The sequence below is a fragment of the Salvelinus namaycush genome, chromosome 1, assembly GCF_016432855.1.
Source record: "Salvelinus namaycush isolate Seneca chromosome 1, SaNama_1.0, whole genome shotgun sequence".
NCBI classification, from domain to species: Eukaryota; Metazoa; Chordata; class Actinopteri; order Salmoniformes; family Salmonidae; genus Salvelinus; species Salvelinus namaycush.
The window spans coordinates 27,251,492-27,279,397 of record NC_052307.1 but is presented as its reverse complement, the minus strand read 5'-3'; the positions used below and the strand labels follow the sequence as shown (position 1 = coordinate 27,279,397).

The 27,906-nt window shown below is 41.7% G+C and overlaps 1 protein-coding gene across 1 annotated transcript in view; it reads right to left on the bottom strand.

Moving 5' to 3' along the window:
• Positions 1–140: 140 nt before the first annotated feature.
• Positions 141–27,906, bottom strand: part of LOC120022085 (MLX-interacting protein-like) — a 44,347-nt gene continuing 16,581 nt past the window's right edge. Inside the window, exons 2-16 of the mRNA XM_038965941.1 lie at positions 24,199–24,305; positions 23,774–23,859; positions 22,672–22,713; positions 20,683–20,923; positions 17,838–17,927; positions 15,938–16,032; positions 15,178–15,778; positions 14,670–14,764; positions 14,453–14,564; positions 14,041–14,153; positions 13,769–13,876; positions 13,094–13,221; positions 12,855–12,978; positions 12,356–12,485; positions 141–629 (exon numbers count right to left, since the gene is read on the bottom strand). Coding sequence (XP_038821869.1) covers positions 616–629; positions 12,356–12,485; positions 12,855–12,978; positions 13,094–13,221; positions 13,769–13,876; positions 14,041–14,153; positions 14,453–14,564; positions 14,670–14,764; positions 15,178–15,778; positions 15,938–16,032; positions 17,838–17,927; positions 20,683–20,923; positions 22,672–22,713; positions 23,774–23,859; positions 24,199–24,305 — 2,086 coding nt within the window. The 3' untranslated portion in view covers positions 141–615. The remainder of the gene's footprint in view (positions 630–12,355; positions 12,486–12,854; positions 12,979–13,093; positions 13,222–13,768; positions 13,877–14,040; positions 14,154–14,452; positions 14,565–14,669; positions 14,765–15,177; positions 15,779–15,937; positions 16,033–17,837; positions 17,928–20,682; positions 20,924–22,671; positions 22,714–23,773; positions 23,860–24,198; positions 24,306–27,906) is intronic.

Here is a 27,906-nt window from a genome sequence, read left to right as displayed (position 1 = left end):
GTAATAAAGTATATCCATGTATTTGCTGTTCTGAGGTGCATTGCAATTTTTTTAAATTTTACCTTTATTTAACCAGGCAAGTCAGTTAAGAACAAATTCTTATTTTCAATGACGGCCTAGGAACAGTGGGTTAACTGCCTTGTTCAGGGGCAGAAAGACAGATTTGTACCTTGTCAGCTCTGGGATTTGAACTTGCATCCTTTCGGTTACTAGTCCAACGCTCTAACCACTAGGGTACCCTGCCGCCCCTAATAAAAAAGTAGTTTCTCTAAATGCCTCCCACAATGTACCAATGTAGGTCAAGGTTTCTGAGACTAATAAAGGAGAGACGTGAAATTAAAGTTTCTACTTTTGCAATATGACCTATAATGTTTAACTGTATCTTAGACAAATACGATCTGAACTATGAGAAGAGCTATGTATCTTTGACAGGCTAGCATAATGCTGTCATAAGCATACGTTAGACATAAGGATGACTTGATTATAAGAAACAAAAAAAGAACATCATACATATGCTATGTATGTAACCGGTATGCTTACAGTATGGCTGATGCTTTCTTCAGCTTAAAATATCCTGATTGTGTTTGTTTGTTTATAGGGAACAGCATAAAAAGCTCACCAGCGCATCCCTGAGAGAACAAGAAGAAAAAAGCAACATTCACCACATAATGTTTGAATGCTCCTATAGCACAAGGTTAATTTGTTCAAAAGACAATGAAAAGGTAGGCTGCAGCGTGCAAGGTTAAATGTGCTTCACACCTGTCCATGGCCTTTTCCAGGAACCACTCAGAGTCCATTAGTAAAGACTGAATTTTCCTTGAGTGAAAAGTGCACCTTTTTCCATGGATAGACTTTGGCTTAACAACACTGAGGATATTAAAGACTTCTTGTATTATTTGAACAGTCCAACCCCCGCAAAAAAGGGTAGAATACCCAGAACGTCTGGCCATAAAAAAACTGGGAAACACTCCCACTTCATGGAAGACAACTGTGCATGAGTTTGAGACCCCACCAGAAGCAAAGGCACATGAGCAGAATGATGATGAAAAAACAGTAGTAAGTAGTTACTGAAGGCTTTCAGAGTACTCAAAGCATACTGCCAATCAGTGCTAAGCCTTTTTTATAGCCTTTTAAATAACACTCAATGTATCCACACTCACCGTCATACAACAGAGAAAACAACAACAGAACCAACAGAATCTCAGGACGCTATAACTCATTCAAGAGATATTTCCCTTATATGACAAATCATATGCCGTTTTCTTTGTTTCATACCTTAAATAACAATAAGAGCTAAATAAAAACTAAAATACCAAATAAAACGAGCAAGCACGGTAAAACACCTCTGGTTCAACACCATGTTATTTACCTGCCAAAGTGCCTTCAGAAAGTATTCATTCTTATTCCATTTTTCTTTGGTGTGTTACAGCCTGGATTCAAAATGGATTAAACCTATTTTTTTCTCACCCATCTCCACACAATACCCCATAATGACAAAGTGAAAACATGTTTTTAGAAATGTTTGCAAAATTTATTGAAAATAAAATACAGAAATATCTCATTTACATAAGTATTCACACCCGAGTCAAAACTTTGTAGAAGTACCTTTGGCAGCGATTATAGTTGCGCGTCTTTCAGGGTAAGTCTCTGAGCTTTCCGCACCTGGTTTGTGCAACATTTGCCCATTATTCTTTTCAAAATTCTTCAAGCTCGGTCAATTTGGTTGTGGATCATTGCTAGACAACCATTTTCAGGTCTTTCCATAGATTTTCAAGTAGATTTAAGTCAAAACTGTAACTCGGCCTCTCAGAAATATTCACTGTCTTCTTGGTAAGCAACTCCAGTGTAGATTTGGTCTTGTGTTTTAGGTTATTGTCCTGCTGAAAGGTGAATTCATCTCCCATTGTCTGTTGGAAAGCAGACTGAACCAGGTTTTCCTCTAGGATTTTGCCTGTGCTTAGCTACATTCCGTTTCTTTTTTAACCTGAAAAACTCCCCAGTCCTTAACGATTACAAGCATAATGTTGGATTCTAGTTTGAAATATACTTATTAATGTTACCATACTAGAACTTATTGATTACTTTACATGTATAAGGAATGCATATGTTCAGGTCAATAGAGTGTAAGAACTAGGTGTATGGAAAGTTACTGAGTGAGGAAGGGGGAGTGCAGAAAGTTTACATTCTGTCAAAACATGGTATTGTTAAATCTCATGGCTCCTAAAGAGGGAAGCAAACTGCAACAGTCTGGTTCCAGTCACTGATAAGGTAGAACAGCCGTGGAGCAGGAAGGAGTGAGGAATTTGTCCCGAGGTCGGGTCAGATGAAGTGACAAGGAACAGTCCTGTTACACACATTATACTTCCATGCCCATGAAGGTTCTAGCAGGAGGCGGGGCCATGACTACACCAGTGAGAGGAACCAATTAAGTCCGGCCTTGCAACAGAGATGTATTGGCTGTTTAGATGTGCAAGGAGTTGACTCAGCCTAGTAGGAGTGTATAAATATATGTGCTTGTGTAAACATGTCTTTTGTCTTTGCAGCTGTTTGACCCAGTGGGGGAATAACTTGGTTTTAGCTTTTCCTAGTCGTCTGTTTGAGTTTTTACTCTTTGTTCAGAACCTAAAAATACCCATAATATGATGCAGCCACCACTATGCTTGCAAATATAGAGAGTGATACTCCGTAATGTGTTGAATTGGATTTCCCCCAAACATAACACATTGTATTCAGGACAAAAAGTGAATTGCTTTGCATAATTTTTTACAGTATTACTTTAGTGCCGTGTTGCAAACAGGATGCCTGTTTTGGAGAAGAAAATACAATTCTGTACAGGCTTCCTTCTTTTCGCTCTAATTACGTTAGTATTGTGGAGTAACTACAATTTTGTTGATCCATCCTCAGTTTTCTCCTATACCAGCCATTAAACTCTGTAACCATGAGGTTGGTTTCCTCTCCGGCAACTGAGTTAGGAAGAACGCCTATTTTTACAGATCTACCAATAGGTGCCCTTCTTTGCAAGCCATTGGAAAACCTCCCTGGTCTTTCTGGTTGAATCTGTGTTTGAAATTCACTGCTTGACTGAGGGACCATACAGATAATTGTATGTGTGGGGTACAGAGATGAGTTGGTCATGTTAAAATCATGTTAAACACTATTATTGCACACAGAGTGAGTCAATGCAACTTATGTGCAAATATTTACTCCTGAATATATTTAGACTTGCCAAAAGGGTTGAATACTTATTGAATGTAGACATTTTAGCTTTTCATTTTGAATGAATTAGTAAAAAAAAATATTTTTAACTATTCCACTTTGACATTATGGGGTACTGTGCGTAGGCCAGTGACAAAAAAACTACATTTAATCTATTTTAAATTCAGGCTGTAACACAACAAAATGTGGAAAAAGTCAAGGGGTGTGAATACTTTCTGAAGGTACTGCAAGCCTTAAAACTAATTGGGAGTTCCACCATCAACAGTGTGGCGAGTTACATTAACAAAGAGCAATGTTATTGCTGTGTTCATAATATGCTGCAAATGTTGTTCGGTGTGGTGTGTATTAATCATCCAAAGTAATGCACCGAGCTTGGGTTGTTGACCGCAAAGCCCAGTCGATGTGTAGGAATGAGAGGTCAGTAAGCTGGATGAGGTCACGTATACAAAGACGTATACAAAGACCACAAACTTCATGTCCTGTTCTAAATGGTAATGAATAGGGTGGAAGACAGAGTAACTTCTTTGGATTACCTTTTAAGGCAAACTAGTGCTGGTACTTTTCCATTCTGTAGTTTCAAGGTCTTTTTCAATCTGGAGAAGTTGGAGTACTTTGTGGTAGAGACCCTCTGTGGAGTGCTGTACCAGAGGGTACTATGACCATGCACTCTATCTGAATCACTCTTCCCCTCCCCTGGAGGTGCGGCTAGGAGTCTGCAAAGTGACTGTGGGTGTTGGTGACAGCCTGGGTGGCTTCCTCAGGCAGAAGGGTGGGGTCAGTAAGGATGGATGTGCTAGTGCTGAACTGTCGGAGAGTGCTCAGTACCACTGGACAACAGAAAGACCAATCAGCTATACATTCATCACAGTTGACATTTTGTGTGACAAGTTACACAAAACAAGTTACAAAAAATATTACTTTTTTCCCTCCATAAAATAATTTATGAAACAGCAGACAAAGATAAAGAGGAGCTAGCATGCCTCTCAGTAAGGCTTCAGATTGTGCATCTGACTCTTAATAATCCTACTTCCAAAAGCATGCTAATCAGACGGTAGTAATATATAGTCGCTAGTAAAAGTCTATGACCCAGGGAATCGATAGAACATCGCTCAGAGATGCACAAAAACTTGCACAAAAACTGTAACACTTGGTGGAAGCACCCTTGGCAGCCATTACAGCTTTGAATCATTTTGAATAAGTCACCAACAAGTCTTAAGGCAACAAATATCTATATGTTTTTGTAAAAATTGCTCAAGCTCAGTAAATTTGGTTGGGAATCATTGATGGTTAGAAATATTCAAACCGTGGCTCTGATTTTCACACAAATGTAAGTCAGGACTGAGACTGGACCATTCAGGAACACTTAACACCTCTTGGAAAGCCAATTCTGGTTTGTCTTTGGCATTACTTTTGTGTAATTGTCCTGCTGGAAAATACAACTGTATCCCAGGGTTAGGTATTCAGAAGACTGTGGCAGGGTTTCTCCTTAACTTTTTACCTGGGCTTTGCTCCTTTCATATTTATTTTGATCCTGAAAAACTCCCCAGTCCCTGCCGGTGACAAGCATACTCATAACATGATGCTGCCACCACAATACTTAAATACCTTATCCTGGGTTATGGTTTTATTTTTCAGCGGGACAATCACACAAATGTAATGCCAAAGACACACTATGATGGCTTTCCAATAGGTGTTGAGTGTTCCTGAATGGTCCAGTTTCAGTTCTAACTTAAATTTGTTTGAAAATCAGAGACAAGGTTTGAATATTGCTGTTCATCAATGATTCCTAACCAAATTTTCGCCAACATTTCTGGAACCCCATTTTTTTTGCCGGAAATTCTGTAGACCACACCACAAATCTAATGAAACAACCTTAAAAAATGGGTACATTTAGATTTTCACATCAACAAATAACCATCTCTCCTATCAAAGTAAAGAGAACCAATATATACAGTGCCTTCAGAGTATTCACATCCCTTTACTTATTCCACATTTTGTGTTACACACTGAATTTAAAATAGATTAAATTGAGATTTTGTGTCACTGATCTACCCACAATACCCCATAACGTCAAAGTGGAATTCATTTTGTAGAATTTTTTACAAATTAATTAAAGCTGCAATATGTAACTTTTTGGGCAACCCAACCAAATTCACATAAAAATATGAGTTATAGATCTGTCATTCTCATTGAAAGTAGGTCTAAGAAATGGTAGATCTGTTCTATGTGCATTATTTCTATGCTTCCCATTCTTAAGTTTTGTATCTGTTACTTTCAGTTTTGAACACCAGCTTCAAACAGCAGAAAATACAATATTTTTGGTTATGGAAAATATATTTCATAGCCGTTTAGATGGTAAAATGATTCTCTACACTATACTTACTTGTTTTGTCACAAACTGAAATTAGGCGAACTATTAGAATTTTACCGGGTAATGTTGGAATGATTTCTGCATAATACATCTTTAAAAATGAAAAGTTTAAATGTCTTGAGTCAATAAGTATTCAACTACTTTGTTATGGCAAGCTTAAATAAGTTTAGTAGTAAACATGCGCTTAAGAAGTCACATAAGTTGCATGGACTTGTGTGCAATAACAGTGTTAAACATGATTTTTGAATGACTACCTCATCTCTGTAGCCCACACATACAGATAATTGTAAGGTCCCTCAGTTGAGCAGTGAATTTCAAACACAGATTCAACAACAAAGACCAGGGAGATTTTCCAATGCCTCGCCAAGAAGGACATCTATTGGTAGATGTGTAAAAAATAATTTTACACTTTGGATGGTGTATCAATACACTCAGTCACTACAAAGATACAGGTGCCATTCCTAAATCAGTTGCCAGAGAGGAAGGAAACTGCTCAGAGATTTGAGGCAAATGGAGATTTTTAAACAGTTACAGAGTTTAATGGCTGTGATAGGAGAAAACTGAGGATGGATTAACAACATTGTAGTTACGCCACAATACTAACCAAACTGACAGAGTGAAAAGGAAGCCTGTACAGAATAAAAAATATTCCAAAACATGCATCCTGTTTGCAATAAGGTACGACAGTAATACTGCAAAAAATGTGTCAAAGCAATTAACTTTTTGTACTGAATACAAAGTGTTATATTTGGGGCAATTCTACAACACTGAGAACCACTTAATATTTCAAGCATGGTGGTGGCTGCATCATGTTATGGGTATACTTGTCATGAGCAAGGACTAGGGAGTTTTTTTGGGATAAAAATAAACAATAGAGCTAAGCACCAGCAAAATCCTAGAGGAAAACTTGGTTCAGTCTGCTTTCGAACAGACACTGGGAGACAAATTCACCTTTCAGCAAGACAATTACCTAAAACACAAGGCCAAATATACACTTGAGTTGCTTACCAAGACGACATTGAATGTTCCTGAGTGGCCTATTTACAGTTTTGACTTTGAAAATGTATGGCAAGACTTGAAAATGACTGTCTAGCAATGATCAACAACCAATTTGTAAGTCGCTCTGGATAAGAGCGTCTGCTAAATGACTTAAATGTAAATGTAAACTTGACAGAGCTTGAAAAATGTTACAAAGAATAAATGGGCAAATATTGTACAATCCAGGTATGCAAAGCTCTTAGAGACCCAAAAACACTCACAGCTGTAATCGCTGCCAAAGATGATTCTAACATGTACTGACTCAGGAGGTTGAATACTTATCTAATCAAAATACAGTATATTAGTGTTTAATTTTTCCATATAAAACAAATAATCTTTGAATTTTTCTTCCACTGACATTACAGAGTATTGTGTGTGGATCATTGACAAAAAAAAACAATTCAATCCATTTGAATCCCACAATGTAACACAGCAAAATGTGTAAAAAGTCAAGGGGTGTGAATACTTTCTGAAGGTACTGTACATTTATTTACTCAATACACATGAAAGGTTTGGACACACCTACTCATTCAAGGAAGGATTTTTCTTTATTTGTACTATTTTCTAGATTGTAGAATAATAGTGAAAGCATCAAAACTATGAAATAACACATATGGAGTCATGTAGTAACCAAAAAAAAGTGTTGAACAAATCAAAATATATTTTATATTTGAGATTCTTCAAGGAAGCCACCCTTTGCCTTGATGACAGTTTTGCACACTCTTGGCATTCTCTCAACTAGCTTCATGAGGTAGACACCTGGAATGAATTTCAATTAACAGGTGTGCCTTGTTAAAGGTTAATTTGTGGAATTTCTTTCCTTCTTAATGCGTTTGAGCCAATCACTTGTGTTGTGAAAGGGGTGGTATACAGAAGATAGCCCTATTTGGTAAAATACCAAAGTCCATATTATGGCAAGAACAGCTCAAATAAGCAAAGGGAAACGACAGTCCATCATCACTTTAACTTCTCTAGGATAGTGGGCAGCATTTTCACGTTTGGATGAAAAGCATACCCAAATTCAACTGCCAGCTACTCATCCCCAGAAGATAAGATATGCATATTGTTAGTAGATTTGGATAGACAACATTCTGAAGTTTCTAAAACTGTTTGAATCATGTCTGTGAGTATAACAAAACTTATTTAGCAGGCGAAACCCCGAGGACAAACCATTCAGATTCTTTTTTTTTTGAGGTCACTCTCTTTTCAATGGGTTTTCATTGGAAATAAAGATTTCTAATTGGCCTTCTTGCAGTTCCTACCGCTTCCACTGGATGTCAACAGTCTTTAGAAATTGGTTGAGGGTTTTTCCTTTGTGTAATGAAGAAGTACGGCCATTTTGAATCAGGGTCACTTGTTGTGTCCTGTTTGTTAGAGGCGCATGACCAGAAGGCTAGCTACAGTTTGTTTTAATCCTGTATTGAACACAGATCATCCCGTCTTCAATTTTATCGATTATTTACGCTAAAAAATACCTAAAGTTGTATTACAAAAGTAGTTTGAAATGTTTTGGCAAAGTTTACAGGTAACTTTTGAGATATTTTGTAGTCACGTTTCACAAGTTGGAACCAGTGTTTTTCTGGATCAAACGCGCCAAATAAATGGACATTTTGGATATATATGACGGAATTAATCAAACAAAAGGACCATTTGTGATGTTTATGGGACATATTGGAGTGCCAACAGAAGCTCGTCAAAGGTAAGGCATGAATTATATTTTTATTTCTGCGTTTTGTGTCGCGCCTGCAGGGTTGAAATATGCTTCTCTCTCTGTTTACTATGGTGCTATCCTCAGATAATAGCATCCTTTGTTTTCGCCGAAAAGCCTATTTGAATTCTGACATGTTGGCTGGATTCACAACCAGTGTAGCTTTAATTTGTTATCTTTCATGTGTGATTTAATAAACGTTTGATTTTTATAGTAATTTATTTGAATATGGCGCTCTGCATTTTCTCTGGCTTTTGGCCAAGTGAGACAGTAGCGTCCTGCCTAAACTCAGAGTTTTGGATATAAATATGAACTTTACCGAACAAAACATACATGTATTGTGTAACATGAAGTCCTATGAGTGTCATCTGATGAAGATCATCAAAGGTTAGTGATTAATTCTATCTCTATTTCTACTTTTTGTTACTCGTCTCTTTGGCTGGAAAAATGGCTGTGTTTTTCTGTGGCTATGTACTGACCTAACATAATCGTTTGGTGTGCTTTCGCCGTAAATCCTTTTTGAAATCAGACATGTTGGCTGGATTCACAACAAGTGTAGCTTTAATTTGGTGTCTTTCATGTGTGATTTCATGAAAGTTAGATTTTTATAGTAATTTATTTGAATTTGGCGCTCTGCATTTTTACTGGCTTTTGGCCAAGCGTCCCACATATCCCAGAGAAGTTAAGACATGAAGGTCAGTCAATATGGAACATTTCAAGAACTTCGAAAGTTTCTTCAAGTACAGTTGCAAAAACCATCAAGCGCTATGATGAAACTGGCTCTCATGAGGACCACCACAGGAAAGGAAGACCCATAGTTACCTCTGCTGCAGAGGATAAGTCCATTAGAGTTAACTGCACCGCAGATTGCAGCCCAAATAAATGTTTTACAGAGTTCAAGTAACATACACATCTCAACATCAACTGTTGAGAGGAGACTGCATGAATCAGGCCTTCATGGTCAAATTGCTGCAAAGAAACCACAACTAAAGGACACCAATAAGAAGAAGAGACATGCTTGGGCCAAGAAACACGAGCAATGGACATTAGACTGGTGGAAATCTGTCCTTTGGTCTGCTAAGTCCAAATTTGAGATTTTTGGTTCCAACCACCGTGTCTTTGCGAGACGGATAGTAGGTGAATGGATAATCTCCGCATGCGTGATTCCCACCATGAAGCATGGAGGAGGAGGTGTGATGTGTGGGGGTGCTTTTCTGGTCACACTGATGGTGATTTATTTAGAATTTATTTAGAATTCAAGGCACACTTAACCAGCATGGCTACCACAGCTTAGTGGGGCTATCATTTGTTTTTCAACAGGACAATGACCCAACACACCTCCAGGCAGTGTAAAGGCTATTTGACCAAGAAGGAGAGTGATGGAGGGCTGCATCAGATGACCTGGCCTCCACAAATCACCCGACCTCAAACCAATTGAGATGGTTTGGGATGAAATGGACTGCAGAGTGAAGGAAAAGCATCCAACAGGTGCTCAGCATATGTGGGAACTCCTTCAAGACTGTTGGGAAAGCATTCCAGGTGAAGCTGGTTGAGAGAATGCCAAGAGTGTGCAAAGCTGTCATCAAGGCAAAGGGTGGCTACTTTGAAGAATCTCAAATATTTGTTGTTTAACACTTTTTTGGTTACTACATGATTCCATATGTGTTATTTCATAGTATTGATGTCTTCACTATTATTCTACAATGTAGAAAATAGTCAAAATAAATAAAAACCCTTGAATGAGTAGGTGTGCCAAACTTTTACCTGGTACTGTATATATTTTTATTATCTTTCTCAATATCGTTAATACACTGCTCAAAAAAATAAAGGGAACACTAAAATAACACATCCTAGATCTGAATGAATGAAATATTCTTATTAAATACTTTTTTCTTTACATAGTTGAATGTGCTGACAACAAAATCACACAAAAATGATCAATGGAAATCAAATTTATCAACCCATGGAGGTCTGGATTTGGAGTCACACTCAAAATTAAAGTGGAAAACCACACTACAGGCTGATCCCACTTTGATGTAATGTCCTTAAAACAAGTCAAAATGAGGCTCAGTAGTGTGTGTGGCCTCCACGTGCCTGTATGACCTCCCTACAACGCCTGGGCATGCTCCTGATGAGGTGGCGGATGGTCTCCTGAGGGATCTCCTCCCAGACCTGGACTACAGCATCCGCCAACTCCTGGACAGTCTGTGGTGCAACGTGGCGTTGGTGGATGGAGCGAGACATGATGTCCCAGATGTGCTCAATTGGATTCAGGTCTGGGGAACGGGCGGGCCAGTCCATAGCATCAATGCCTTCCTCTTGCAGGAACTGCTGACACACTCCAGCCACATGAGGTCTAGCATTGTCTTGCATTAGGAGGAACCCAGGGCCAACCGCACCAGAATATGGTCTCACAAGGGGTCTGAGGAGCTCATCTCGGTACCTAATGGCAGTCAGGCTACCTCTGGCGAGCACATGGAGGGCTGTGCGGCCCCCCAAAGAAATGCCACCCCACACCATGACTGACCCACCGCCAAACCGGTCATGCTGGAGGATGTTGCAGGCAGCAGAACGTTCTCCACGGCGTCTCCAGACTCTGTCACGTCTGTCACATGTGCTCAGTGTGAACCTGCTTTCATCTGTGAAGAGCACAGGGCGCCAGTGGCGAATTTGCCAATCTTGGTGTTCTCTGGCAAATGCCAAACGTCCTGCACGGTGTTGGGCTGTAAGCACAACCCCCACCTGTGGACGTCGGGCCCTCATACCACCCTCATGGAGTCTGTTTCTGACCGTTTGAGCAGACACATGCACATTTGTGGCCTGCTGGACGTCATTTTGCAGGGCTCTGGCAGTGCTCCTCCTGCTCCTCCTTGCACAAAGGCGGAGGTAGCGGTCCTGCTGCTGGGTTGTTGCCCTCCTACGGCCTCCTCCACGTCTCCTGATGTACTGGCCTGTCTCCTGGTAGCGCCTCCATGCTCTGGACACTACGCTGACAGACACAGCAAACCTTCTTGCCACAGCTCGCATTGATGTGCCATCCTGGATGAGCTGCACTACCTGAGCCACTTGTGTGGGTTGTAGACTCCGTCTCATGCTACCACTAGAGTGAAAGCACCGCCAGCATTCAAAAGTGACCAAAACATCAGCCAGGAAGCATAGGAACTGAGAAGTGGTCTGTGGTCACCACCTGCAGAACCACTCCTTTATTGGGGGTGTCTTGCTAATTGCCTATAATTTCCACCTGTTGTCTATTCCATTTGCACAACAGCATGTGAAATGTATTGTCAATCAGTGTTGCTTCCTAAGTGGACAGTTTGATTTCACAGAAGTGTGATTGACTTGGAGTTACATTGTGTTGTTTAAGTGTTCCCTTTATTTTTTTGAGCAGTGTATATTGTCCTATGAAATAATACGTACTCTGGTTCTCCCCCTGAAAGAAAATGTTTTATTTTGCGATCCCACTGCAATTCCATTTGAATATCACTGCTGTAATGGAACCATTTGCCAACTGCCCCTTCTCTATCCACCTCCTCACTGTCCTACTCTGACGCTTCAGCTACAGGAAGACTGATTTGCAGGAAAATCATGGGGGAATCTTGAAACCATTTAATTGAAAACATTGAGTGGGTGTGTGTCTGTGTGGATTTTTGGTTTTATTATCCTTGGCTCAGGGGTTAAGTTTAGGGTTACAATTAGGGTTAGGGGTTAGGGTTAGATTTAGGGGTAAAGGTTAATGGGAATCAATTGTTTGATCCACACAAGGATAGTAAAACAAGGAAAATTATCCCTCATGGGGACATTTCCCAGGTCGCTACAACGACAAAGGCTATTTTAGGTTTAGGGTTAGCATTAGTGTTAGAATTAGGGTTAGGTGTTTGGTTTAGGGGTTAGGATTAAAGTTAGGGAAAATATAATTTTGAATAGAAATCTATTTTAGGTCCCCACAATGACAATAAAACATATGCTGTGTGCGTGTGTGAGAGAGAGTGAGAGGTTTGGGGCATTGAGTGTAGTCTACTCACTGGGCCTCAGCACATGGAGGGAGCAGTGACGGTCCAGCCATTGCAGTGTGGTCTCACACAGCTCCCCTTTGCTTGTGGTGGAGACAGTCCCATTGAAGGACTCAAACAGGGGTTTAATAATGATGCTGAACTAAGGATGGTGGGTCAAGGGTCAAACACACACTATTGAGGGAACAGATCCAAAGTTGCATCCAATTTCAATCTCAGAAGACATATGAACGAACCTCTCTGGCAGAAAGGACCTCAGATGTACTCAGATGGCTCATGGTATACAGTCCTATATTATACTACTTCATTTTCTACAGTCGTAACCTTTCACAAGTCCCCCTGAAACCTTTTCCAACAGTCAAAAATGATAGCTCTTCTTTGCCTATATACAGCATCTAATCTAGCCATCTGACATAAATTAAATACATATTAAAAGTAGCCTGATTGAATCTTATATCATTATGACAAAGTCATGTTAAATGCAAAAGTCATGTTAAATAAAAAAGGATACGATCCAAAACTTCCAGTTCTGAAGGGTGCGGCTCTTCACGTACTCATCAAACTTCTCCCGCATGTGGTCGAATCGGTGGCGTGTGATGGGCACACCTGTAGCAGGCAGCTGCTCCTGACACACACTGTGGCACAGCAATAACACACAGATCAGATTACTATGTCATGTATACTCGTACTCAAACTGTGTCCTGAACTCGTCTACTCAGATAAGAGAGATAACAGTGAGGCAGTACATACTTTATGGAGGCATTGACCTCCTCAATCTCCTCCCGTAGCCTTTTGGTCTCCTCCTGCATCTGCTGCCTCTCCTGCTGCAGCTTCCTTATGTACTCCACTGTCTTCTGCAGCGTGCCTGCATTACTGATCTGGTATCAAACACAACAAGAATAGGTGGCGATATTGGAAAGGTCATGACACGTCGTCAACTGCTGGAGCATTCAACAATGTGTGGGTATGTATCATTCTTTAATGGCTTTACCATTTCAGACAGAAGATGTGATATATTATCTGTAAAAGAAAATTAAACCATGGGTGCTGTTTACATTTCACATTAGAGAGGTGTTAAACAATGGAAGTGTTTATGAATTTACCTGCAGAAAAAGCATAGAACCATTCACACAGCCCCGATAACTGTATTTGGTTATAGGGCTTTTAATTTACAATGGGTTTTTTACCCCCTACCCCCTTCATATATATGCAAAATCTGGTATAGAAAAGCAGGCATGGTAAATTTGTGGGATTTTGGTCTGTGTATGAAAGGGATACTATATTTGTACCCTGTACCTGAACATAATAGGATGTGCAAACACAATGCTTCTGAACTGATCTTTAAATAAAAGCCATCAAAAGCTAGATCTGGAAGATATTAGTAGGAGGACTCAGTAGACAGATGACAGACAGACATGGCTTTACATTGGACTGGGACTTGAGAGCAGGAATCAGGCTGCACAGCATTTTGAAGCCAATGTTGATGTTAAAGCGCCTCTTCTGTTCAGCAGTGATATGGGTCACCCTACGGCTCTGGAACAGACAGGGAGAGAACAGACACACACATAATCAGAATGATTAGTCTGCAATGCTTCAACGGCAGGCACACAACACTGGACCTGCTTGAAAAAGCTGGAGTCATACACAGTCACATACACAGACAGAGAATAGTAGGCAGGAGGGTGGGCTGTTGTTACCTGGTTGGACTCATTCTTAGAAAGAGCAATGCAGCTGCTGTGTGGAGACTGAGGACTGGAGACCTGCTCTGACCCACACAGTGACCCCTGACCTGAGCCACGGTCCTCATGCCCTGGGAGACACAAATTATCCACACTTACCAAAAACCATCATAACAAAGACTGCTACACCAGTGAGCACCAACTCACATTAAAGACAATTCATTAATTTTATGGGAAGCAGATCAGTAGTGTAAACATTCCAAAACAATGTGTATGAATGTGTTACCATGCCACATCCTGTATGCACATGTAGAGCTAATAGATTGATAGCTTAGGTTTGACAGGAGGAAAGCACCCTGTGACACATGACTGAGTTTAGTGTACATACATATAACAAAAAAAGTAAGGGCCTGGCGTATGTCACTCTCACCAGTACTTGTGGAGGGTTCTTGTTTCTTGCGGCTGGAAGAGTAGGTCTCCTCTTTAGGGATAATGAGCTGGGGAGACTTCGGAGTCTGTGGAAGGATGTGAAATCCAGGAGCCTGAGATAGAGGGATGCGAAGAAATAAAACACAAAGTAAATGAAAACGATCTTAATTAAAACAGTTGAATGCAAAGGGGGCGATTCAGAGCAGACCGGGTCTTACCCTTGATAGGCTGGAGGAGCCGATTACCACGCCAGTTGAGGGAACCACATTTGCTTTCAGGGCGGTTGGAGTAACAATCACTGCACTGGTATGCCCTGGGACAGCAAAACATCATCTGTCAGGGCCTTTGACATTAAAACCACAGGGTAAATGCTGATTCTCTCATGTATTTAATGTCTAATATTGAGCCTGGATGTCATTGATGATCTTTGCTAGGATCATTTCGGCTGAATCGCCTACAAACATTGACTAGTTTTCATTTAGTTTTTCATTACAATAGTGACTGACTATATAATGATAGGCTGTAGCACCACCTAGTGGTGAGATCAGACAGCTCTAGTGGAGCAGTAATCCCCCACTTCAATAAATACTATTGTTTCTAATGTGGTCGTTTTTTTCTGGGTAGCACCGGCTAGGCATGTATTAATTCAATATTACATTTGATATTAAATCAATCCACCATTCTTATTCAGCAACAGTTAAACCTTTTGGGATGTGATTAACTCACCTGTTAGGATGAGGTGAGACGAGGAGATGGCAGGAACAATCCTTTGCACACGGCGTTTCTTTTTGTTGGAGCAAGAGGGCTGGATGGGTCTGGGCAGGGCGAAAGTCTGGGGGTGTTGTGGGGTGGCGGCAGGTGAGGGTGCCAGGGGCTGGAGGGGTGGTGGTGGAGGTGCCCGGTTTAGGGAGCTGAAGTCAGAGCCGTGACTGAAGGTGGTGGCAGCATCACTGGGTATAACAGTGGAGGTGGTTGTATGTGTGATGACAGATGAGGGCGGGGAACCGTCCAGGCTTGTGGCATCGTCTAGGGGTGGGGGGGCTACTAGTGTTGGGGTGGCAGCACCCTGGCAGGGCTGGGTGTGCCGCACTGTGGGAAGGACTGAGGGTTGCATGAGGGATGAGCCTCCAGCATGAGCACTAGGGGGCACCGGCCCAGAGAACAGAGGCATGTAGTTCTGTACGTAAGAGGGGCTTCCACTGGTCCCACTGGTTTGATTGGACATGAGGGAGGAGATAGTCAGGGGGGCTGGGGAGGCGATGAGTCTGTGGTCATGACTGGCGGACAGGAGGTCAGCTGAGAGGTGCATGGAGGAGAGAAGCTGGCCCTATCAAGTCACAAGGACAAGAGCAAAGATAGCACATTTATAATGTTATCAGCTAGTAAGATGTTGTGAAAACATCTAAGAATAAAAGGCAGGTGTGTTAGGTCTGGGGGTGTCTTTGGGTTGAGGTTCACAGGGACCGGGCCAAGGGTTGGGGTTTACCTGGGATTGAGAGCTGCTGCTGTGTAGAGGAGTGGCAGATGAGGCAGTGAGGGAAGCAGAGGGGAAGATGGGCTGACGGAGGCTGTGAAATAAGTCTGGAAGAAGAGTCTCTAGGTTAGTTAGAATTAGTATAACATTCACTCTACCCTCATACAGTGGGGAGAACAAGTATTTGATACACTGCCGATGTTGCAGGTTTTCCTACTTACAAAGCATGTAGAGGTCTGTAATTTTTATCATAGGTACACTTCAACTGTGAGAGACGGAATCTAAAACAAAAATCCAGAAAATCACATTGTATGATTTTTAAGTAATTAATTTGCATTTTATTGCATGACATAAGTATTTGATAACCTACCAACCAGTAAGAATTCTGGCTCTCACAGACCTGTTTGTTTTTCTTTAAGAAGCCCTCCTGTTCTCCACTCATTACCTGTATTAACTGCACCTGTTTGAACTCGATGCCTGTATAAAAGACACCTGTCCACACACTCAATCAAACAGACTCCAACCTCTCCACAATGGCCAAGACCAGAGAGCTGTGTAAGGACATCAGGGATAAAATTGTAGACCTGCACAAGGCTGGGATGGGCTACAGGACAATAGGCAAGCAGCTTGGTGAGAAGGCAACAACTGTTGGCGCAATTATTAGAAAATGGAAGAAGTTCAAGATGACAGTCAATCACCCTCGATCTGGGGCTCCATGCAAGATCTCACCTCGTGGGGCATCAATGATCATGAGGAAGGTGAGAGATCAGCCCAGAACTACACGGCAGGACCTGGTCAATGACCTGAAGAGAGCTGGGACCACAGTCTCAAAGAAAACCATTAGTAACACACTACGCCGTCATGGATTAAAATCCTGCAGCGCACGCAAGGTCCCCCTGCTCAAGCCAGCGCATGTCCAGGCCCATCTGAAGTTTGCCAATGACCATCTGGATGATCCAGAGGAGGAATGGGAGAAGGTCATTTGGTCTGATGAGACAAAAATAGAGCTTTTTGGTCTAAACTCCACTCGCCGTGTTTGGAGGAAGAAGAAGGATGAGTACAACCCCAAGAACACCATCCCAACCGTGAAGCATGGAGGTGGAAACATCATTCTTTGGGGATGCTTTTCTGCAAAGGGGACAGGACAACTGCACCGTATTGAGGGGAGGATGGATGGGGCCATGTATCGCGAGATCTTGGCCAACAACCTCCTTCCCTCAGTAAGAGCATTGAAGATGGGTCGTGGCTGGGTCTTCCAGCATGACAACGACCCGAAACACACAGCCAGGGCAACTAAGGAGTGGCTCCGTAAGAAGCATCTCAAGGTCCTGGAGTGGCCTAGCCAGTCTCCAGACCTGAACCCAATAGAACATATTTGGAGGGAGCTGAAAGTCCGTATTGCCCAGCGACAGCCCCGAAACCTGAAGGATCTGGAGAAGGTCTGTATGGAGGAGTGGGCCAAAATCCCTGCTGCAGTGTGTGCAAACCTGGTCAAGAACTACAGGAAACGTATGATCTCTGTAATTGTAAACAAAGGTTTCTGTACCAAATATTAAGTTCTGCTTTTCTGATGTATCAAATACTTATATCATGCAATAAAATGCAAATTAATTACTTAAAAATCATACAATGTGATTTTCAGGATTTTTGTTTTAGATTCCGTCTCTCACAGTTGAAGTGTACCTATGATAAAAAATTACAGACCTCTACATGCTTTAAGTAGGAAAACCTGCAAAATCGGCAGTGTATCAAATACTTGTTCTCCCCACTAAGTGTTAGGATATGCCACCTGCTGTATTACACTTACCGTATGAGAGTAACATGGTGCTCCAGGGACCTGTTAAAGAGTTGGTGCACTGTGCAAGTGACATTATTTAGAGTTTGTCGTTGTGGCAGAGTGCATTGTCATTACCTTGTAATTGCTCATAGGAGTCCATGAAGTCCAGGTTGGGCTGTAGGGGGATGAGTCCAGGCTGGATCATGTCTGCGTTCCCTGCATGAGCTATGGGGAACATGGATGGGGTGTGAATAAAAAACAGACTTTTCCTATAGATCTGGTTGGAGGAAGGTTTGGGTGGATCTGAGTAAATAGAAAAAGGCTTGGTGTATGGCAGTGCTATTCAACTGTCGGCCCGCGGGCCAGATCAGGCCCGTTTATCAATTTAGAATGGCCCTTTGATCAATTCTGAACATTAATAAAAAGAACAGCCAAAACAATCCCCCCAAAATCCAATGTTAAGTGCCAAAAGGAGCCCTCGTTCAATATTCTCCAATGGGAGAATCTGTTTTCCTGTAGTCCCAACCATTAAGTGCTGTCAGTCAATATCACCCAACATACAAGTTCCAGCAAATCAGAGCTGCTAACAGGGGTACAGGGTCTGTTTTCCCACCTATTGGCTCTTTCACCGCAGATGAGATCACTACACTGCCTGATACAGCAGAGCGTGATTTGAGTTTAAAAAACATCACAGACTCAGTTGTGGCTATCATAACCTTTATCCGATCAACATCTAGCCTGCAACATCGCTTGTTTCGTAGTCTGCTGAGCATCTTGATCTACTTTAGATACATTGTCCCACATTTTAACTACATTTTAAAATGGAGAAAATGTAGATTTTGTGTCACTGATCTACACACAAAACCCCATAATGTCAAACTGGAATTATGTTTTTAGAAATGTTTACAAATTAATAAAACATTTAAAGCTGAAATGTCTCGAGTCAATACGTATTCAATCCTTTTGTTATGGTAAGCCTAAATAGGTTCAGGAGTAAAAATGAGCATAACCACCCTGCAGGACCAGAAGCATACCACCCTGCATCCCACTGCAAGCTTGCCTCTGAAGATAAGCAGGGTTGGTTCTGGTTGGTCCCTGGGTGGAAGACCAGATGCTGCTAGCAGTGGTGTTGGAGGGCCAGTAGGAGGTACTCTTCTCTGGTCTAAAAAAATATCCCAATGCCCCAGGGCAGTGATTGGGGACATTGCCCTGTTTAGGGCATCATCTCTCAGATTGAATGTTTAACAGGTGTCCTGACTCTCTGTGGTCACTAAAGATCCCATTGCAATTATTGTAAGAGTAGGCGTGTTAACCCCGGTGTCTTGGATAAATTCCCAATCTGACCATCATGGCCAACTAATTATCCCCAGCTTCCAATTGGCTTATTCATCCCCCTCCTCTCCCCTGTAATTATTCCCCAGGTTGATGCTTTAAATGAGAATGTGTTCAGTCAACTTCCCTGGTAAAATATAGAACAATAAATTGCATGGACTCTGTGTTCAATAATGGTGTCTAACGTGATTTTTAAATTACTACCCCATCTCTGTACCCCACACACACACACACACAATTATCTGTAACGTCCCTCGGTCGAGCAGTGAATTTCAAACACAGATTCAACAAAGATCAGGTAGGTTTTCCAATGCCTCGCAAAGAAAGACCACCTATTGGTAGATAGGTAAATAAATAAAAAATACATTGAATATCCCTTTGAGCATAGTGCAGTTATGAATTTAACACTTTGGATGGTGTATCAATACACCCAGTGACTACAGATACAGGCGCCTTTCCTAAATCAGTTGCTGGAGAGGAAGGAAACAGCTCAGGGATTTCACCATGAGGCCAATGGTGATTTTAAAACAGTTAGGGTTTAATGGCTGTAATAGGAGATGACTGAGGATGGATCAACAATATTGTAGTTACTCCACAATACTATCATAAATGACAATGAAAAGAAGGAAGCCTGTACAGAATGCATCCAAAACATGCATCCTGTTTGCAATAAGGCACTAAAGTAACACAGCAAAAAAAATAGATTTTTGTTCTGAATACAAGTGTTACGTTTGGGGCAAATCCAACACAACACATCACTGAGTGCCACTATTAATATTTTCAAGAATGGTGGTGGCTGCATCATGTTTTGGGTATGCTTGTCATCGGCAAGGACTAGGGAGTAAAAAACAACAACAAAAAAACAGAATAGAGCTAAGCACAAGCAACATTCTAGAGGAAAACTTGGTTCAGTCTGCTTTCAAACAGACAAATTTACCTTTCAGCAGAACAATTACCTAAAGCACAAGGCCAGATCTACACTTGAGTTGCTTACCAAGATGACATTGAATGTTGCTGAGTGGCCTAGATACAGTTTTTTTTATTACTTAAATCGACTTGAACATCTATGGCAAGACTTCAACCAACTTGACAGAGCTTTACACATTTTTTAAAGAATGGGAAAATATTTTACAATCCAGACAGATAGACTTACCCAGAAAGACTCACAGCTGTAATCGCTGCCAAAGGTGATTCTAACATGTATTGACTCAGGGGGGTGAATACTTGCTTTATTTTCCATTAATACAAAAAAATAAAAAATATCATCTACTTTGACAGAGTATTTTGTGTAAACTGTTGACAAAAACATTATTTTAATTTAATAATAATTCATTTAAATCCCACTCCGTAATTTAAAAAAATGAAAATGTCAAAGGGGTGTGAATACTTTCTGAATGCACTGTATCTAGACAAAATATGCATATCAGATGTTTGTTTTTTTGTGACATCTTCAATCAATTAAATTGACTTAATTTGGGACTACAGGGGAGGGATAAAACATTTAGTGACATGATTGAAAAACCAAATTATTTTCAAAACAAATGTGTTATTTCCCCACTGTAAATAACCTTCTTCAAATCTGGCCCCTGTAAGAATATAGTTGATAAGCCCTGGTGTATGGAATGGGATGTTGGTGGCGGGCCCTCACCTATTTCTCTGGGATTGGGCCAGGCCATGGGCTGGTGGGAGGCCAGCGTGGAGAAGAGTGTGTCAGAAAACTCTGACATCAGCACGTCCATGTCAAAGAGTGGGTCCATCTCCATGGGGACGGGTGACTCACGGCTCTTCCGAGCAATGCGGCGCCCAGCCATTTCCTCATCCTGATAAAGGGACACAAGGAAGGTGTCTGGAAAGACCTCCCCAAACAGCGAAAACTGTTCTTCCGGCCCCTTGGTGTGTTCAAAATGCAACAAGCCAGCCAGTCAGTTACACAAAAAAACATGCAGTGCACATATTATACAGCATAGTCACACAACTAATCTACTTAACATAGTAAGATAAAACAATTATGAAACATGCACATCGCATACTCAAATTGATTCCAATCAGTCTTTCTGATGAGACATCAGAAAGACTGATTGGAATAATTATGCACCAAGCGGTGTTTGTTTGCACAATTGAAGTAGGCTCACTATACTCCCCTACGTATTTATTTGGACAGTGAAGCTGAAACTTTTAATTTGACTCTATACTCCAGCATTTTGGATTTGAGATCCAATGTTTCATATGATGTGACAGTACCTTTTATTTGAGGGCATGCTCATATATATTCTGTTTTTCCGTTTAGAAATGAAAGCACTTTATGTCTCTAGTGCCCGCTTTTGAAGGCGTCATAAGTATTTGGAGAAATTCACTTTTGTATTAAAGTAGTCAAAAGTTCAGTATTTGGTCCCATATTTCTAGCACGCATGACTACATCAAGCTTCTGACTCAACAAACTTGGATGCATTTGCAGTTTGTTTACGCTGTGTTTCAGATTATGTTGTGCTCAATAGAAATTAATGGTAAATAATGTAGTGTCATTTTTTTTTTTTTAATATTTTATTTTTGCATTTTCCAATTAACAACATTCAAGACAAACGTGAAAAGATATTAGACAACAATAGGACAAAGTGACAGTGACAGATGAGCGTAACAAAGAAAGAAAAAATAAAACAAATTATAATTATATATACAAACATACAATAAAAAATTTTTATGTAGTGTGTCATTTTTGAGTCACTTTTATTGGAAATAAGAATAGAATATGATTCTGAACACTTCTACATTAATGTGCATGCTACATTGATTACAGGTAATCATGAATGAATCGTGAATAACGATGAGTGAGAAAGTTACAGAGGCATAAATAGCATACTCCCTCCAAAAAATCCTAACCTCCCCGGTTATTGGTACTGGTGAGCGGTTAGCATGTCTTGGGGGTATGATCTTCGTGCCTAACTCATTCACGATTCATTCCAGATTTTCTGAAATCATGGTAGTATCCACATGAATGTAGAAGTGTTCAGAAACATATTATATTCTTCTTTATAATAAAAGACTACAAAATTACACAATACATTATTTACCATTAATTTATATTGGGCACAACATAATCTAATTTACAACTAACACAAACTGCAAATGCATCCAGTCACAAGCTGGATGTAGTCATTGCGTGCTAGGAATATGGGACCAAATACTAAACTTTGACTACTTTAATACACATAAGTGAATTTGCCCAAATACTATTGACACTTTCAAATGGGAGAACTAGATGCATAAAGTGCTTACATTTCTAAACGGTAAAACAGATATGTATGAAAATACCCTCAAATAAAAGGTGACATTCTGTAGTGTTCCCTGATATGAAAAAGTTGATCTCAAATCCAAAATGCTGAAGTATAGAGACAAATTAAAAGTTTTAACTTCACTGTCCAAATAAATACATAGGAGAGTGAGTGTATGTGTACTCAAAAACAGCATTAGAACATAACCTACAACTTTAATGAATTCATTCTGTGACATTAATAACCTATTATTTTCCATTTTCACATTAGATTTCAGATGTTGGGATTATTTGGGTGTTCACACTACTTTGCTATTACCAAATTTGAATAGAGGCAGCACCACACACAAGAACGCTTAGATTGCATACCGTGAGAAGGCTTGATAGATCATCATCCTTGTGCTTCTGTAACTGTGACAAATTGGAAAATCAATGTTAATTGGCAGATTCATATATTGAATGAATAACATGATATTCAACTGGTTGCCTCACGAGCCAGTTAAAGCAACTGACAAGAACCTAAAATAGGCATACTGCTGCTTAGTCTTAAACACGAGTCAACTTTGTTTTATTGCGACATAGCGGTACTTTTTAAATGTTTTTATTTTTCATTTTACCCCTTTTTCGTGATATCCAATTGGTAGTTACAGTCTTGTCCCATTGCTGCAACTTCCCTACGGACTCGGGAGAGGCGAAGGTCAAGAGCCATGCGTCCTCCGAAACATGACCCTGTCAAGCCGCACTGCTTCTTGACACACTGCTCGCTTAACCCGGAAGCCAGCCGCACCAATGTGTCAAAGGAAACACTGTCCAGCTGATGGCCGAAGTCAGCTTGCAGGCGTCCGGCCCGCCACAAGGAGTCGCTAGAGATGGGACAAGGAAATCCCGGCCAGCTAAACCCTCCCCTAACCCGAATGACGCCGGGCCAAATGTGTCTCCCGGTCACGGCCAACTGTGACACAGCCCGGGATCGAACCCGGGTCTGTAGTGATGCCTCAAGCACTGCAGCCTTAGACCGCTCCGCCACTCAAGAGGCCTAACATTGCGGTACTTTAATCTAAACACAGAAAAGGCACCATTTCAGGAAATAACTAAATCCATTACTCTACCCTTTTCTTGAAATATGTCCTCCACTTGTGATACTCTCGAATTACAATTTCAATTCTTCTTTTCCAATATTTCCCCTCTGTGGCTATTGCCTACAGAAGATAGAGGGGGAGGGAGAAAAGAATGTGGGAAGAGGTTGACAGAAAAGTGGTAAGCAGTAAGGAGGGGTGAGAGACATGGGTGGGAGTGGAACAGAGGAGGATTTTTTTTTAAATATAATTGATAATGAAGAGTAACATGCGAAGGAGCCAAAACGATACGTATGGGATAAAAAAGTGATCAGAGAGAAGAGTCTGGTTATTAGGGTGAAGCAGCGGTATGGTAGTGTTGCCTATATAGCCAGCAATCCACATCCCTTCCTTACCTCTGCCGAACGATGGTTCTCCATGTCCACGGTCCCATCCAGAGGAGTAACAAAATGGCAGACAGGGTTCTCTCGCTTCTCCACATCTGTAGAGTAGAACACACGCAAGAGCTACCAGTTGAGTGAAAATAACACACCATTTTACTAATTACAGAATATACCTAATATAATTGAGCAGATATCAATTTACCCAGATTGATTAAATATGATTTGTACACATTAACTGTAGACTATACTTCTCAATCAGAAGGTGATTCAAGTGCCGTTCAGTGGCTCTCCAAACCCAACCCTGGATACCCCTGCACAAGCATTAATCCCATACTTCTTTCAGCCAAGTTAAACCTGGTTGTCTTTGTTACAACAGTGGGGTTACTGTTTTTAGTGAGAGACAGAATAGAGTATGAAGCCATGTGTGGAGCTCTTACATTGCATGTACCAGGCCCTCCAGATAGCATTGTTGAGCCGGATCTTGTCTCTCCACAGCAACTTCAGTCCTTTGAAGTTCTTCCATTTTGGCGACACCAACTTGCCGCTGAAAAGGCAGAAGATAACACAAGCATCTAAAAGACCTACTCAAGTGGGAAAGGTGCAGGTTGGCAAAATCAAGAGGTAATGTTAACAGTGGAGTTAGAGGTTTTCATAGAACAAATATGGATGTCACCCCTGATTTCAGACAGCTCAACCTTCCCTTTATCCTAAGTGTAGGCAGGCTGCCTTGACAGTAGACACACTCCATGACTCCAACTCTGAAAAGGCCAACATAACACATGCATCCATAGGGACTAAGTAGGCCACCGTTGACACTGGAGACTACACAAAACACAACAGTGAGAGGCAGAGAGCATAGGTGAGGCAAAGACAAGGCAGTGGAGGTTTTAGCATGTTCTATCAATCATGAACAACTTCATGTTCTATTTCACACCGAGGCTTGGTGGTAATCGAGGGGGAGTGTTGGAAAGATTTTTCGCATTGAGAGAGGAACTGCCGTCATTGACAATGGATGTAAAACAAATAAAAAAGGATTAAAATAAAAAAAAGACTTGGTTGACTTTCTGTGTAATGAAAAGAAAATGTGTCTCCTTGTCTATGTAACTGACATATTTGGGAAACTGAATGAACTGAACGCAAGCATGCATGCAGGGGAAATACAAAAACATTATACAGATGAGTGACAATCAGTGGATTCAGAGGAAATAATTCTTATTGGAGAGCCTTTCAAAAGTGAACCATGCCCCCTTCCCTTGGCGGTGCATGTATCTAACAGAAAAATATAACACAATTGTATTTGTCACATGCGCTGAATACAACCTTACCGTGAAATGCTAACTTACAAGCCATTAACCAACAATGCAGTTAAGAAAAATAAGAGTTAGGAAAATATTACCTAAATTAAAAAAGTAACACAAAATAATAATGACGAAGCTATATACAAGGGGTTCAGGTTAAGTCGAGGTAATTGAGGTAATATATACATGTAGGTAGGGGTAAAGTGACTATGCATTGATAATGAACAGCGAGGAGCAGCAGCGTAAAAACAGGGGGGGGTCAATGCAAATAGTCGGGTAGCCATTTGATTAAGAGTTCAGCAGTCTTATGGCTTGGAGGTAGAAACTGTTAAGCAGTCTTTTGGACATAGACTTGGTGCTCTGGTACCGCTTGCCGTGTCTATGCCTAGGGTGGCTGGAGTCTTTAACAATTGTTAGGGCCTTCCTCTGACAGTGCCAGGTTTAGAGGTCCTGGATGGCAGGAAGCTTGGCCCCAGTGATGTACTGGGCCGTACGCACTACCCTCTATAGTGCCTTCCGGTCGGATGCCGAGCAGTTGCCATACCAGGAGGTGACGCAACCAGTCAGGATGCTCTCAATGGTGCAGGTGTAGAACTTTTTGAAGATCTGAGGACCTATGCCAAATCTTTTCAGTCTCCTGAGGCAGAATAGGCCTTGTCGTGCCCTTTTCACAAATGTCTTGGTGTGTTTGGACCATGATAGTTTGTTGGTGATGTGGACACCAAGGAACTTAATAAAGCTCTCGACCTGCTCCACTACAGCCCCATCGATGAGAATGGGTGTGTGCTCAGCCCTCCTTTTCATGTAGTCCATGATCAGCTCCTTTGTCTTGATCATGTTGAGGGAGAGGTTGTTGTCCTGGCACCACAATGCCAGGCCTCTGACCACCTCCCTATAGGCTGTCTCATCGTTGTATGTGATCAGGCCTACCACCGTTATGTCGTCGGCAAATTTATTGATGGTGTTGGAGTCGTGCTTGACCACGCAGTAGTGGGTGACCAAGGAGTACAGGAGGGGACTAAGCACACACCCCAGAGGGGCCCCCGTGTTGAGGACCAGCGTGGCGGATGTGTTGTTGCCTACCCTACCACCTGGGGGCTGCCCGTCAGGAAGTCCAGGATCCAGTTGCAAAGGGAGGTGTTTAGTCCCAGGGTCCTTGGCTTAGTGAGGAGCTTTGAGGGCACTATGGTGTTGAACACCGTGCTGTAGTCAATGAACAGCATTCTCACGTAGGTGTTCCTTTTGTCCAGGTGGGAAAGGGCAGTGTGGAGAGCAATAGAGGTTGCGTCATCTGTGGATCTGTTGGGGCGGTATGCGAATTGGAATGGTTCTAGGATTTCTGGGATTATGGTGTTGATGTGAGCCATGACCAGCCATTCAAAGCACTTCATGGCTACAGATGTGAGTGCTACGTGTCGGTAGTCATTTAGGCAGGTTACCTTGGTGCTCTGCTTAAAACATGTAGGTATTACAGACTCAGTCAGAGACAGGTTGAAAATGTCAGTGAAGACACTTGCCAGTTGGTCAGAGCATGCTCTGAGTACAGTATCAGTAAGTGTCCCACACGAGTGATGACTGCTCACCTCCAACGATTAGAAGAACACTTTGGGACCTACTTCCCAATCCGTTTGACTGTGATCCTGGCTCAGTTGATGTGCCAGTAAGTAAAATCTAACAGCTGATTGAGCTGTCATGTGACCGAATGGTGCAGATAACGTATTTGGCTATTTCAGCCACACCCGTTGGTGACAGGTTTATAAAATTGAGCACTCAGCCATGCAATCTCCATAGACAAACATTGACAGTGGAATGGCCTTGTTGAAAATCACTGAGCTCTTCAGCGTGGCACCGTCATAGGATGCCACCTTTCCAAACAGTCAGTTTGTCAAATTTCTGCCCTGGTAGAGCTGCAAGTGCTGTTATTGTGAAGTGGAAACGTCTAGGAGCAACAACGGCTCAACCGCGAAGTGGTAGGGAACACAAGCTCATAGAACGGGAACCACCAAGTGCTGAAGCACGTAGCGAGTAAAAATAATCTGTCCTCGGTTGCAACAATCACTACAGAGTTCCAAACTACCTCTAGAAGCAACGTCAGCACAATAACTGTTGGTCGGGAGCTTCATGAAATGGGTTTCCATGGCCAAGCAGCCATACACAAGCCTAAGAACACCATGCGCAATGCCAAGCATCGGCTGGAGTGGTGTAAAGCTCGACGCCATTGGACTCTGGAGCAGTGGAAACACGTTCTCTGGAGTGATGAATCACGCATCACCATCTGGCAGTCCGACGGAAGAATCTGGGTTTGGCGGATGCATAGTGCCAACTGTAAAGTTTGGTGGAGGAGGAATAATGGTCTGGGACTGTTTTTCAAGGTTCGGGCTATGCCCCTTAGTTCCAGTGAAGGGACATCTTAACGGTACAGCATACAATGACATTCAGGATGATTCTGTGCTTCAAATTTTGTGGCAGCAGTTTGGGGAAAGCTCTTTCCTGTTTCAGCATGACAATGCCCCCATGCACAAAGCGAGGTCCATACAGAAATGGTTTCTCGAGATCGGTGTGGAAGAACATGACTGGCCTGCACAGAGCCATGATCTCAACCCCATCGAACACCTTTTGGATGAATTGGAAAGCTGACTGCGAGCCAGGCCTAATCATCCAACATCAGTGCCCGACCCCACTAATGCTTGTGGCTGAATGGAAGCAAGTCCCTGCAGCAATGTTCCAACATCTAGAGGAAAGCCTTCCTAGAAGTGTGGAGGGTATTATAGCAGCAAAAGGGGGACCAACTCCATATTAATACCAATGATTTTGGAAAGATATGTTCAACGAGGTGTCCACATACTT